This window comes from Anomaloglossus baeobatrachus, chromosome 6, assembly GCF_048569485.1.
Source record: "Anomaloglossus baeobatrachus isolate aAnoBae1 chromosome 6, aAnoBae1.hap1, whole genome shotgun sequence".
NCBI lineage: Eukaryota > Metazoa > Chordata > Amphibia > Anura > Aromobatidae > Anomaloglossus > Anomaloglossus baeobatrachus.
The window spans coordinates 487,988,128-487,999,652 of record NC_134358.1 but is presented as its reverse complement, the minus strand read 5'-3'; the positions used below and the strand labels follow the sequence as shown (position 1 = coordinate 487,999,652).

The following is an 11,525-nucleotide window of genomic DNA, read 5'->3' as shown; positions in this document are numbered from 1 at the left end:
AAAAATGATTTTAAACTCAGAAATGTTGGCGCCTACTGAAATGTCTGTACAGTAATGCTCTCAATAATTGTTTGCGGCTCCTTCTGCATGAATTACTGCTGCAATGTGGCGTGGCATGGAGGCGATCAGCCTTTGGCAGTGCTGAGGTGTTATGAAAGCCCAGGTTGCTTTGATAGCAGCCTTCAGCTCATGTGCATTGTTCAGTTTGTTTTCTCATCTTCCTCTTGACAATACCCCATAGAGTCTCTATGGGGTTTAGGTCAGGCGAGTTTGCTGGCCAATCAACAACAGTGATACTGTGGTTATTAAACCAGGTATTGGTACTTTTGGCAGTGTGGACAGGTACCAAGTCCTGCTCGAAAATGAAATTTCCATCTCCAAAAAGCCTGACCGGCAGAGGGAAAAATGAAATGCTCTAAAATTTCCTGGCAGACGGCTGCAGTGACTTTGGTTTTGATAAAACTCAGTGGACCTACACCAGTGGATGACATGGCTCCCCAAACAATCACTGATTGTGGAAACTTCCCACTAGACCTCAAGCAGCTTGGATTGTGGCCTCTCCACTCTTCCTCCAGACTCTGGGACCTTGATTTCCAAATGAAATGCAAAATTTACTTTTATCTGAAACCAACACCTTTTTGTCCTTGGCCCAGGTAAGACGCTTCTGGTGTTGTCTATTGGTCATGAGTGGCTTGATACAAGGAATGCGACAATTGTGGCCCATGTCCTGGATACGTCTGTGTGTGATGGCTCTTGAAGCAGTGACTCCAGCAGCAGTCCACTCCTTGTGAATCTCCCCCAAATTTTTTAATGGCCTTTTCTTAACAATCCAATCCTAGTTGCTTGTGCACCTTTTTCTACCACACTTTTTTCCTTTCACTCAACCATCCATTAATATGCTTAGATACAGCACTCTGTGAACAACTAGCTTCTTTAGCAATGACCTTTTGTGACTTACCCTCCTTGTGGAGTGAGTCAATGACTGCCTTCTTAACACCTGTCAAGTCAGCAGTCTTCCCCATGATTGTGTAGCCTACTGAACCAGACTAAGGGACCATTTTAAACGATTAGGAAGCCTCTGTGGAAATGATTCGAATTTTCTGAGATAATGATTTTTGGGTTTTCATTCATTTCATAACCATCAAAATTAACAGAAATAAACACTTGAAATAGATCACTCTGTGTGTAATGACTCTATATAATATATGCTTTTCCCTTTTTGTATTGAATTACTGAAATAAACTTTTTGATGATATTCTAATTTATTGAGATGCTCATCAAGGGTATGTCCGTTACAAATCCCACCAATTCCGTAAGCAGGGGTCCAAGATGCTATGTGAGTGGAGCAGTAGTAAGAATGAGGAACCATCATGCAGTAATGTGTTTCTAAGATTTGGATCAGGTATTGCCTAGAACAGAGGTCCCCAAACTTTTGGACCTTGAGAGCCAAATTCAGCTCTGAGAGAGGGTAAGAAGCCACATTTAGCTCTTGCTCCTCATAGTAGTGACACCCAGAACCAGATCACCACACTGAGGCAGTATACCAATATCTGTATGATCTGCTTTTCTGTATGGGGCTACTCACAAATGTCACCATGTGGACATATATTCTTTATAGCTGTTTGCAAGACCCTGTGGAAATGCACCTAGCTGGTAGACCGTTGTCAGCCCCACATCATGGGTCCACAAGCCACATGTGGCTGCCGAGCCACAGGTTGAGGCCCCCTGGCAGAGAAGCTTAATAAAGATAATATTTACTATATAGCTTTTCCAGGGGGTCCAATCTCGCATTTCAAAAAAGAAACATTGAATCAGTTCCCCAATATAGGTAAGCACTGCACTTGATTTCTGTGCTGAGGGATTATAAACAGAGCAAATGCCCTGCAGCACCCTGCATGCTGTGACTGTGCAGCCTCTGTGTCCCTTGATCTCAGTGTTCCAGCCCCTCGGCTGATCATGGACATCCAGCTGCAGTACAAATGATTTGTTAGATGAGATGAGTGTAAAATTATCTTCTTCAATGATATTTTAAAAAGAGAATCAGTCTCTGCCATCCACTGAGAATGTTAAAGCTGCTGAATAGATTCTATGACCACCAAATGTATTTATTACCTTGTGGCTCTCCATACATTTGTAGAAATGGCTGTTATTACAGAGATCCGTAAATTCTATGGAGGATTTTAGTTTAAATTTAAATATCACACAGTAAGAAACTTAGGGAGAGTTATAAAGAGCAGCATACTTTACACTGGTCTTAATAAAAAGCATAGTGTAATAATAGTACAACTAATTTATTAAGTACATTGCATGGTGCGCATGCTCCAGAGAGCAAAATCAATGCCACCCAGGGGCTGTTATAAATTGGCCCTGTATTTTATGCCATGTAAATTATGGTAAATTTGTCTGCCTGAGCATGGCCCACCCAGTCTGCTAAACGTCACGACACTTTCCTAAGGGCAGTGAAAAACCCTCTAAAAGTGTAAAATTATGGCACAAATATGGCATACGTAACTTATTTACACTGGAACACTTCCATAGCTGCAGTAAATTCCCCTCACTGGATAGAAGAAAGATTCTTAACTTTTAACTATGTTTCAAATACAGTGACAAGTAAAAGGGTAACAATGTTTTGAACTTTTGACTTTCAGGCTCCATATCGCACCATCCACTACAGCTTTGCGCATGAGATTACCTTCATTTTATAGACAATCACTGCATGTCACTGCATTGTTACTGTTTTGCTTCTGGTGGTGAAAAATCTTTTTCTTCATGTATACTACAAATTACAACCTGTTCTCACATTCCCTAATAGCTCAGTTTATTAAGTTGATTTCCATGGACAGCAAAGTGTTCCAGCAGTACAACATCCCAAAGCATACATCGACAATGGCTTATAAAGTAGAGGTGCTGGACTGGCTCCTACAATCTCCAAACCTCAATCATATTGAACACTTGTAGGTGGAGTTGAAGAAAAAGCTGTATACATACCCAAGAGAGTCAACCAGTATGCACCAACATTGGAAACCTGTAGAAGAGACTTGGGAGCAGATATGAGACATGAGTGAATCTGTGCGAGAGCATGCCCAGAAGAAGTCAGTGTTAAAGTCTAAGGTGGATTTACAAAAAACTAACAAAATAATACAAATTTAAATTAATGTTTTTGGGAGCAAAACAGTAACCATGTAGCGACAGGACAAGAATCTGCATAACTAATCATATGCTAAATAGTTGTAAGTCAAATTTATGAGTGAGATAGCTAAGATGATTGTCTATAAAATGAAGGTAGTCTCATATTTTCAGCTGTAGTGGATTGTAAGAGATGAAGCGTGAAATTCAAAAATTCAAAACATTGTTACCCTTTTGCTTGTCAGTGAGTGTATATCCAAGCTAAGGAATCCTTTGGCTGGGTTGTCATGTTCAATATCACCGTTTTTCCGGATCTATTGTGGAAAAACCAAACCAAATTGATGATACTGGTTCAGTCACATGACGGACACTAACAGCATTTGACTAACCCACCTGATGCATCATAGGGTCTGTCACTTCATCAGGAAAAAACTAAAATCAGACCTGTCAAAACTCATATGGTATCTAAGGATAGTATGTGATAGAAAATATATGAGTTATGACAAAAGTGATGTATAAACTTTAAAATCACCGTTTTTTAGTTTTTCCTATGAAGCGGATCATATATTAACTGGCCCCATCATGGAAACCTAACTGCGAAGCTGAGTAAAATGTAGCTATTTTTTCATTACTGAGATATTAGCTTGGAAAGGTTGTAATTTAGGTTACAGGTCACCTGGGTATTACCAGATATTTGACTCTGGGGACATGTACTTCTTCCCCTGTGTGAGGTTGACCAATCATAAGCAGGCAGTAACACACAGGGGAAAAAAAGAACACACCCTTCTCTCTGTCATGGTGTGGCAAGGGATAACAGGTGACTGGGGCTCCTAAACTGACCTATAGGCTAGGGGTGCCCTAGCTGTCCCTGATCCCAGAGATACATCAGCCTGCTCCTGACTAACCCTGATCTAGTACCCCCTCCCTGCCCCAGAAAGGGAGGGGCTGGGACAGGAGCATGTAAACACCAACAGTGACAGACAAACCGGGGACACCAAAACTATCACACAGCACGCTCACACAGAGTTACCAGGCAACAAGTAATAAGGAGGAAAACTAAAGCAGGGAGGAAATAACCAGACGGCAGGAGCAATTCCAGTGCACTCCAAGCAACACGCAGTAAACCACCAGACTGGCATACAACACACGGACCGGTGTAGCAGAAAGCTACAGTCAACAATGGAAGACAAATTCCTTCATCTTAAAAAGGCGGGAGTACCTGTGATAGGTCTCCCGCAACATATAATGAAATAGGTAACCAGCAGGCTAGAAGAAATTAACTCCTGCTAGTCCGATCACAAATGAGCACGCAGTTGGTTGATGCTCGAGATTGCATATGCAACTCTGAAACACCAGAGAAAGTATAGTGAGAAGTGTCAGTCTGTGGACTAAACAACATCTGATGTCGCCATGACACTTGGCGAGTCTAGAGCAAAACGCTGAATGACACTCTCCTTACCGATTCTGCAACTACTGCATAGCGAGACAGCAGAGTTGAGTTATGGATCACTACAAACACTTCCAGCTCTGATCTCATGGCAGTCAGTGTGGTGGGAGGGTGAGAGCCGACAGCACTGTGAGATGAGATCTGAAAGAGTTGTGGCTAGTTTAACATGCTTATATTGGAGAAAGGTCCTCTTTAAACACATCCATATTATTCATCAAGAGATCCACTCCACTGGGTGACAATCTTACTCTCTCTCTTTTGCTGGAGTTAAAATGCTGCTGGTGCATATATCACTACTCAAATTCAGCCCTTCTGTGGCACAACAAGTGGTAGAACCAATCTCCAAAGGAGAGACCCCTTATGTAGAAGTACAATGAGAAACCTGATTTTTTTTTAAGGTCATTTATATTGGAGATCTTCTATTTCATTCCATTGGTACCTGAGGATGAAAGGGCTCCTTTTTATTAGAACAGATTTCTTTACTTCTTTTATTCTCATGTGCACACATACAATACAATGTAGAAATGCTGTCCCCAATTTTATTTGTGGCAAATACTTCACGCTTTAAAACTACTCTAAGCTATACAAATCCTTCTGTTCTTGGGTTCCTTTATGGGAAGCAAAAAAATCCCACACAGGTCTGCTTGTGCCTATGGAAATATTTTAATTACCAGGTAAATTTAGTGTTCATTTTTTAATATATACTTATATCAGTTTATGCTCCATATTTCTGACACAGCGTTGCAACTCCTCTGCCAGACATAAAACATGGGATTTTGGTTCAGTACAGCCAATGCTAGAAGAGAAATGGAGCTTACTCCATATGTGTTATTATTGGAATTGATGTATAATAGCATGAAATATAAAGCGCTGTGGAATTAATAGCGCTATATAAATGAATACAATTATTATTAATTATTATTAAATAAAGTCCTAAACTCCTTCCAACTTATTTATGACCACATCAAAGTTCAGTGCAGCTTTGATCTAGTCTGAAGTCATAAAGCAGCCCAAAGGAGTTAAAAAGTAAGACAGCTAAAAGTTATAAACTCTCTCTGAATAGGCTCGCTGAAAGATTCCCAGTTAACTCATTCTGCAGCCAGCAATGTGCAGGCAGGAAAAGCCAAGCAGTACAATATTTTTAATGAAACTCAACTGCAAAAATTACTTACCTATCAGTCAAAGGAGTGATGACCAGCCGAGGTGTATTTCCTAAATATTCATAAGAATACTGGAATTGGGCATCACAAATATTGGCAAAACAGTGCTTCTGTTTGTCATCCCAGCGATGTCTGAGTTGAGAAAGCCAAGCAAAATCTTGAGCATTGGTCACCTTTGAGATTAAAAATATATTGAAATATGCTGTATGTTATTAATTTAGATGCCACATAACAAAGTTATCCATAATGTATAAATAACAATAAAAAATGTATTTATATAGCGCCAACATATTCTGCAGCAGCACTTTAGAATTCAGAAATTACTAAGTAACACAATTCAAAAGATCGGGTCCTGCTCACAAGCTTACAATCTATGAAGAAATAGAGGAGGCACAAAAGGTAAATAGTAAAAAATCCTTGTATTGTATGAGCCAGCCATCTACATACATAATCGCCAGTTTCTGTAACTGTATTCCAGGATGCACTGCGGCACTGCCAGTTGCACAGTTCGAACTGCGCCTGTGCAAGTGACATACACGTCACCGCAGCTTCCGGGCACAAACTGCGCATGCGCCAAGGAGCGGTGACGTCACTGCTCTTCCCACGCACGCGCGCACTCCCGATGTGATAGCATCGGGCCTATTTCTAGTCAATATAATAAATAGAGGATTCAAATATCACTGCATGAACAGGTCTCAAGCTACAGATGATAAAAGGGATCAGAGTTGGACAAAAATTTTCTAAGGGCAAAACGGGAAAAGTTAGATTCGGGAGATGAGGTGATAGGCCAGTTTTAAGAAAAGTGCGTTTTTAGGGCATGCTGAAAACGGTGGGTATTGGGAGAAGTCTTGGAGACGGAAAGTGGGAGGTTTAGATTATAAAAGATGTCAGTCTTAGATCATTAGTGGAACAGAGGACACAGATAGGATGACAGACAAGGATGAGGGAGAAGATGTAGGATGATGCAGAATTGTGCAGAGCTTTGTGGGTGAGAGTGATAATTTTATATTGTACTCTGTAGCAGACGGGCAACCAGTGCAATTACTGCCACAGAGTGAAGGCATCAGTGAAGTGGTTGGAGAGATTATGATCCCGGCTGTTGAATTCAGGATGGATTGGAGAGGGGAAACTTTACTAAGAAGGAGACAGATTAGTAGAGAGTTGCAATAGTCCAGATGAGAAAGAATAAGAGCCAGAGTAAGAGTTTTTGCAGAGTCAAAGGTAAGAAAGGGTGAAATCCTAGAGATGTTTTTGATTTTTAGGTGACATGAGTGAGCGAGTGATCGGATGTAGGAGAGAATGAGATATCTGAGTCAAATATAACCCCAAGACAGCAGGCGCACTGCTGGGGAGAAATGGTAGAACCCCACACGGGTATGGCAATATTGGGTTAATGAAGGTTAGTTGAGGGAGGAAATACAAGAAGTTCACTTTTTGACAGATTCAGCATTAGATAGAGGGAGGACATGATGTTAGAGACATCAGACAATCACTAGTATTTTGTAGTAATGCAGGGGTGATGTCAGGAGACGATGTGTACAATTGGGTGTCATCAGGATATATGGTACTGAAAATAAATCTATTGATTGTTTGTCAAATAGGGCAGTGTATGGAGAGAAGAGGCGGGGGCCAAGGAATGAGGAACCCCAACAGTGAGAGGAAGAGGAGAGGAAGAGGAGTAGGTAAAATATGACGTGAAAGAGTGGTTAGAGAGATATGAGGAGAACCAGGAGAGAGCGATGTCCTTGAGCCTGATAGAGCAGAGCATAGTGAGGAGAAGCTGGTGACCCACAGTGTTGAATGCAGCAGAGAGATACTGGAGGATCAGCAGGGAGTAGTGACCGCTAGATTTAACTGTTAGTAGATCATTTGAGCCATTAGTAAAAGTAGTTTTAGTAGAGTGTATGGAGCAGAAACTGGATTGTAAAGGGTCGAGAAGAGAGCTATCCGAGAGAAAGCGGATTAGAAGGGACTGGACCAAGCATTCCAGAAAGTTAGAGATGAAGGGGAGGTTAGAGACAGGTCTTTAGTTTAGCAATGCAGGTTTGGCTGAGTATTTTTTTTATTGGGTGTAAACTGCCATGTTTGAAGGAGGAGCGAAAGATACCATATGGGAGAGGGAGGTTAAATATTTTAGTTAGGTGAGTGGTTACAGCCAGAGAAAGGGACTAAAGGAGATGTGAAGAAATAGGGTCACTGGTGCAGGTAGTAAGGTGAAAAGATGCAAGGAGCCTGATAACTACTTCTTTGACTGGTTTGAAGACAGAAAATTAGCTAGACAATGCATGATATTAGGAGACTGGGAGAAAATTGCATGTCATATATGATCAATTCTCCTTTTGAAATAATTGTCCGGATCATCTGCCCTGAGGTTGGTGGTTGGGGCCTGCATCAAGGATAGAAATAAAAGTGTCAAGAGTCATTAAGGATTGTTGGATAGTGAGGTGATGAGGGTGTTGAAGTAAGGCTATTTGGAAAGGTGAAGGGCAGAGTTGTATAGATTGCATCTTCAGCCAAGTTGGATTTTCTCCACAGACGTTCAGTGCACCATATATAGCGTGGCAGGATTGCCGCCATCTGTGCCATCCAGGGCACTTTGCTCTCAAACATTATAATGAAACACTGCAGAGTAAGGACATGAGAGGGAGGAGATTGGAGTCAATAAGGACTGCAAATTCCTATACATCTGGTAAGTGGGGGCGTCCTGAGTAGGTTTACATTATTTGACAGAGAAAGAATGAAGATTGTGGTCAGACAGCGGGAAAGGGAAGTTGTTAAGAACATGCACCGAGCCGAGCCGGGACAAGACCAAATCCAGTTTATTCCTGTCTTCATGGTTAGGAGAGTTAGCAAGTAGTAAAAGGCCAAGAGAGAAGGTTATACATAAAAGATGAATGGAAGATGTGGAGAGGGGATCATCAATAGGGATGTTAAACTTCCCCATGATGAGAGTAGGAATGTCACAGGTTTCAAAATGTAGATGCCAGGTGGCAAAGTGATCGAGGAACTGAAGGGGGGGGCTGGAGGGAGATACACAACTGCCACATGCAGGGAGAAGGTCTTGTAAAGTCTGACAGTGTGGACCTCAAAAGAAGGGAGATAAGTGAGTAATAACCTGAAAAGCTCAATTTGTTGAAAGCAGCAGTCCAACACCTCCAACTGATCTGTTCTCAGGTCTGGCAGTATGTGAAAATTTTAGGCGCCATACAAGATAGCGGCAGCGGCGGTGGAAAAAGGAAAGGAAAAAGTGATGGTTGTAGGAGAGTTTGTTACATGCTGACTGTGGGTTCCAGAGGGCACACTTAAAGGAGACAGAAGGCATGCAAAAAATATATTAATAAGAACGTAATTAATGAAAATATATTAATAAGATTTGCGGGGTTTCTGCATGTAGCAGGAAGGAGTTAAACTTACTATTACAAAAAGGGTCTGGGTTAGGGGAGATATCTCTTGCAACTAAGAAAAGGAGAATTGAGAGAAAGAGAGAGTAGATGATTAAGTGATTTGTGAGAGCGTCTCTTGTGTTGTATGGTGAGACTGAGTAGATCATTGTGGCATAAGAATGTGTAAAGAGCATGAAAGCTCTACAGAGGACAAGAGAGGAGAGAGGGACTGATATTGATGGAGTGCACAGAGAGTGAGAAAAGGCGGTAGATATGAGGAATGGAAGCAGCTTGCACATAAATGATACAAATACATATTGTGCAAACATTTTGTAGCACAACTGAACTAAGAGGTTTGTTTGCTTGTCTTGCATGACTTGCCTGTGTCCTGCTATGTTGAACTGTTTTATACCGGCATTTATAAAAATCTGTCACACTGATAAAATCTGCACAAGTGCCCCCCCCCCACCCAGTCCTGTTTAAATATATAGGAAGATTTGTGTGTAGATCCAGATCTAAGTTAAAGGGGTGGTTCACCCATATTTTTTATTGTCTAGTTCGATATTATATTGAGAAACAATGTTTCTCTCAAATACCTTGTGTTGGCAATAGTGCCTGTGAGAGGCGCTATTGCAGACCACTGTTCCCGCTCCCGTGACGTCTCCGTCAAGTGCTGCACACGTCACATCCGTGCAGCCGGAGGCATTCTTTCTCACTCACTGAGCTGTGAGCGGTGTTTCACCGCTGTCACAGCCCATCTGCACCCTGCTCCCCCTGCCTCCTCCCCCTCCCTCCTCCCTCACAACACAGCACAGCGCGTCGCGTCTCTTGCTTGCAGCGAAGAATACAGCCGGCTGCACGGACGTGACGTGTGCAGCACTTGACGGAGATGTCACTGGAGCGGGAACAGCGGTCTGCAATAGCGCTTCTCACAGGCACTATTGCCAACACAAGGTATTTGAGAAAAACATTGTTTCTCAATATAATATCGATCTGGACAATAAAAAATATGGGTGAACCACCCCTTTAACTTGTTAAAAATCAATCAACTAACTTAAGAAAGCAGGAGGCAATAAGATGCAAATACAAACAAACAAGCATGCAGGCCAACATGGATTCAAAAAAGCATACGATATTGTACCTTGAAGTCCCCCAAAGTTAGTGTTCAGAGAAAAAAAGATAAAATTCAAAGTGAAAACAAAATATCCTCCACCTAAAATGTTTAAGAAATAAATAACAATGCTGTAATGAAAATGATAGAAAAATTTAACTTTTTATCCCCCAAATAAAGGAATAAAAAAGTTAATCAATAAGTTTGGTAACACTTACTACTTGCAAAATAAAAATTACTTATACCACACAGTAATCAAACCCATAAAACAATGTTACAATTCCTGTTTTATTCCAAAATCCCAGTAAAAAGAGGTATTTAATACATTATCTGTATTCTGAAATGGTACTATAACAAACTGCCACTATTATCAAAGACTACAAGCCCTCAAACAGCTGGATAACCAGAAAAATAGTAAGTGGAGGATCTAATTTTCATCTGTTTTTGGACTATCAGTTTTTTGGGAATGAAAAAAAATGGAGGTTTTCCTAGAAACCAGTCCAAGAAAAAATTAATGGAAATTATGGCATCCCTGTGATGTTATTTTTTCGCCGACCCATTCACTTGCAAATTAAACCAAACTCGGACATGTGTCTGCTTTTATTTTCTTCAAACATCAATGATGGAGTAAATGACTAACTCTTGGAGCATCATTTTGTGCTTAGAACAAAAGTGGTAACTTTTTTTTCGAGCCCTTTAGGTTTCATGCCATTAGTCAACAGAGCCGATCACAAGTGGAATTTCTCTACAATAACTTAAAAAAAAAAAAAAAAACACAAAACATATTACCTTATGCAAAACAAGCTTGGCGACCACATCCCGAGCATGGACATCTATGGTGCATATTGTCATGATCTTCTGCCTGTCTCCAGGGGACAGTTCACCCAACAACATGGTAATTAAAGCATTTAACTGATTTATCTGTGAGAATAGAGAAGGTGACAAGTTTTGGACTGGCCCCATCAGATGGTCGGTGCACTGGCATGATTACATAAGACAATCACAAATTTGTTTTGAATTACCGTACTTTTTTTGTATTTTTTCATAAAACCAAAGTTCTTAATTAGCTTTCCAATGTAGCAGCAATAGACCCTAATATTTTAGGCTCATAATATCATGCTAATTGATGTATACGGCAAGAAAGTTCCTTATATATACCTCATATAATCCCATTGTGTAAGTATACAGAAAGAGAAGTCACCCACAGTGTCCAATTGTTGGCTTCTAACCATACATCATTAACATAAGTATTAAAAAAAGCTTTATTTTTCACCAGGTAACCAGCATGGTAAATATAA

At 40.8% G+C, this 11,525-nt stretch overlaps 1 protein-coding gene across 1 annotated transcript in view; it reads right to left on the bottom strand.

Moving 5' to 3' along the window:
* Nucleotides 1–11,525, bottom strand: part of DNAH11 (dynein axonemal heavy chain 11) — a 498,772-nt gene that overhangs the window by 304,378 nt on the left and 182,869 nt on the right. Inside the window, exons 31-32 of the mRNA XM_075315388.1 lie at nt 11,017–11,148; nt 5,746–5,906 (exon numbers count right to left, since the gene is read on the bottom strand). Of these exons, the coding sequence (XP_075171503.1) occupies nt 5,746–5,906; nt 11,017–11,148 (293 nt within the window). The remainder of the gene's footprint in view (nt 1–5,745; nt 5,907–11,016; nt 11,149–11,525) is intronic.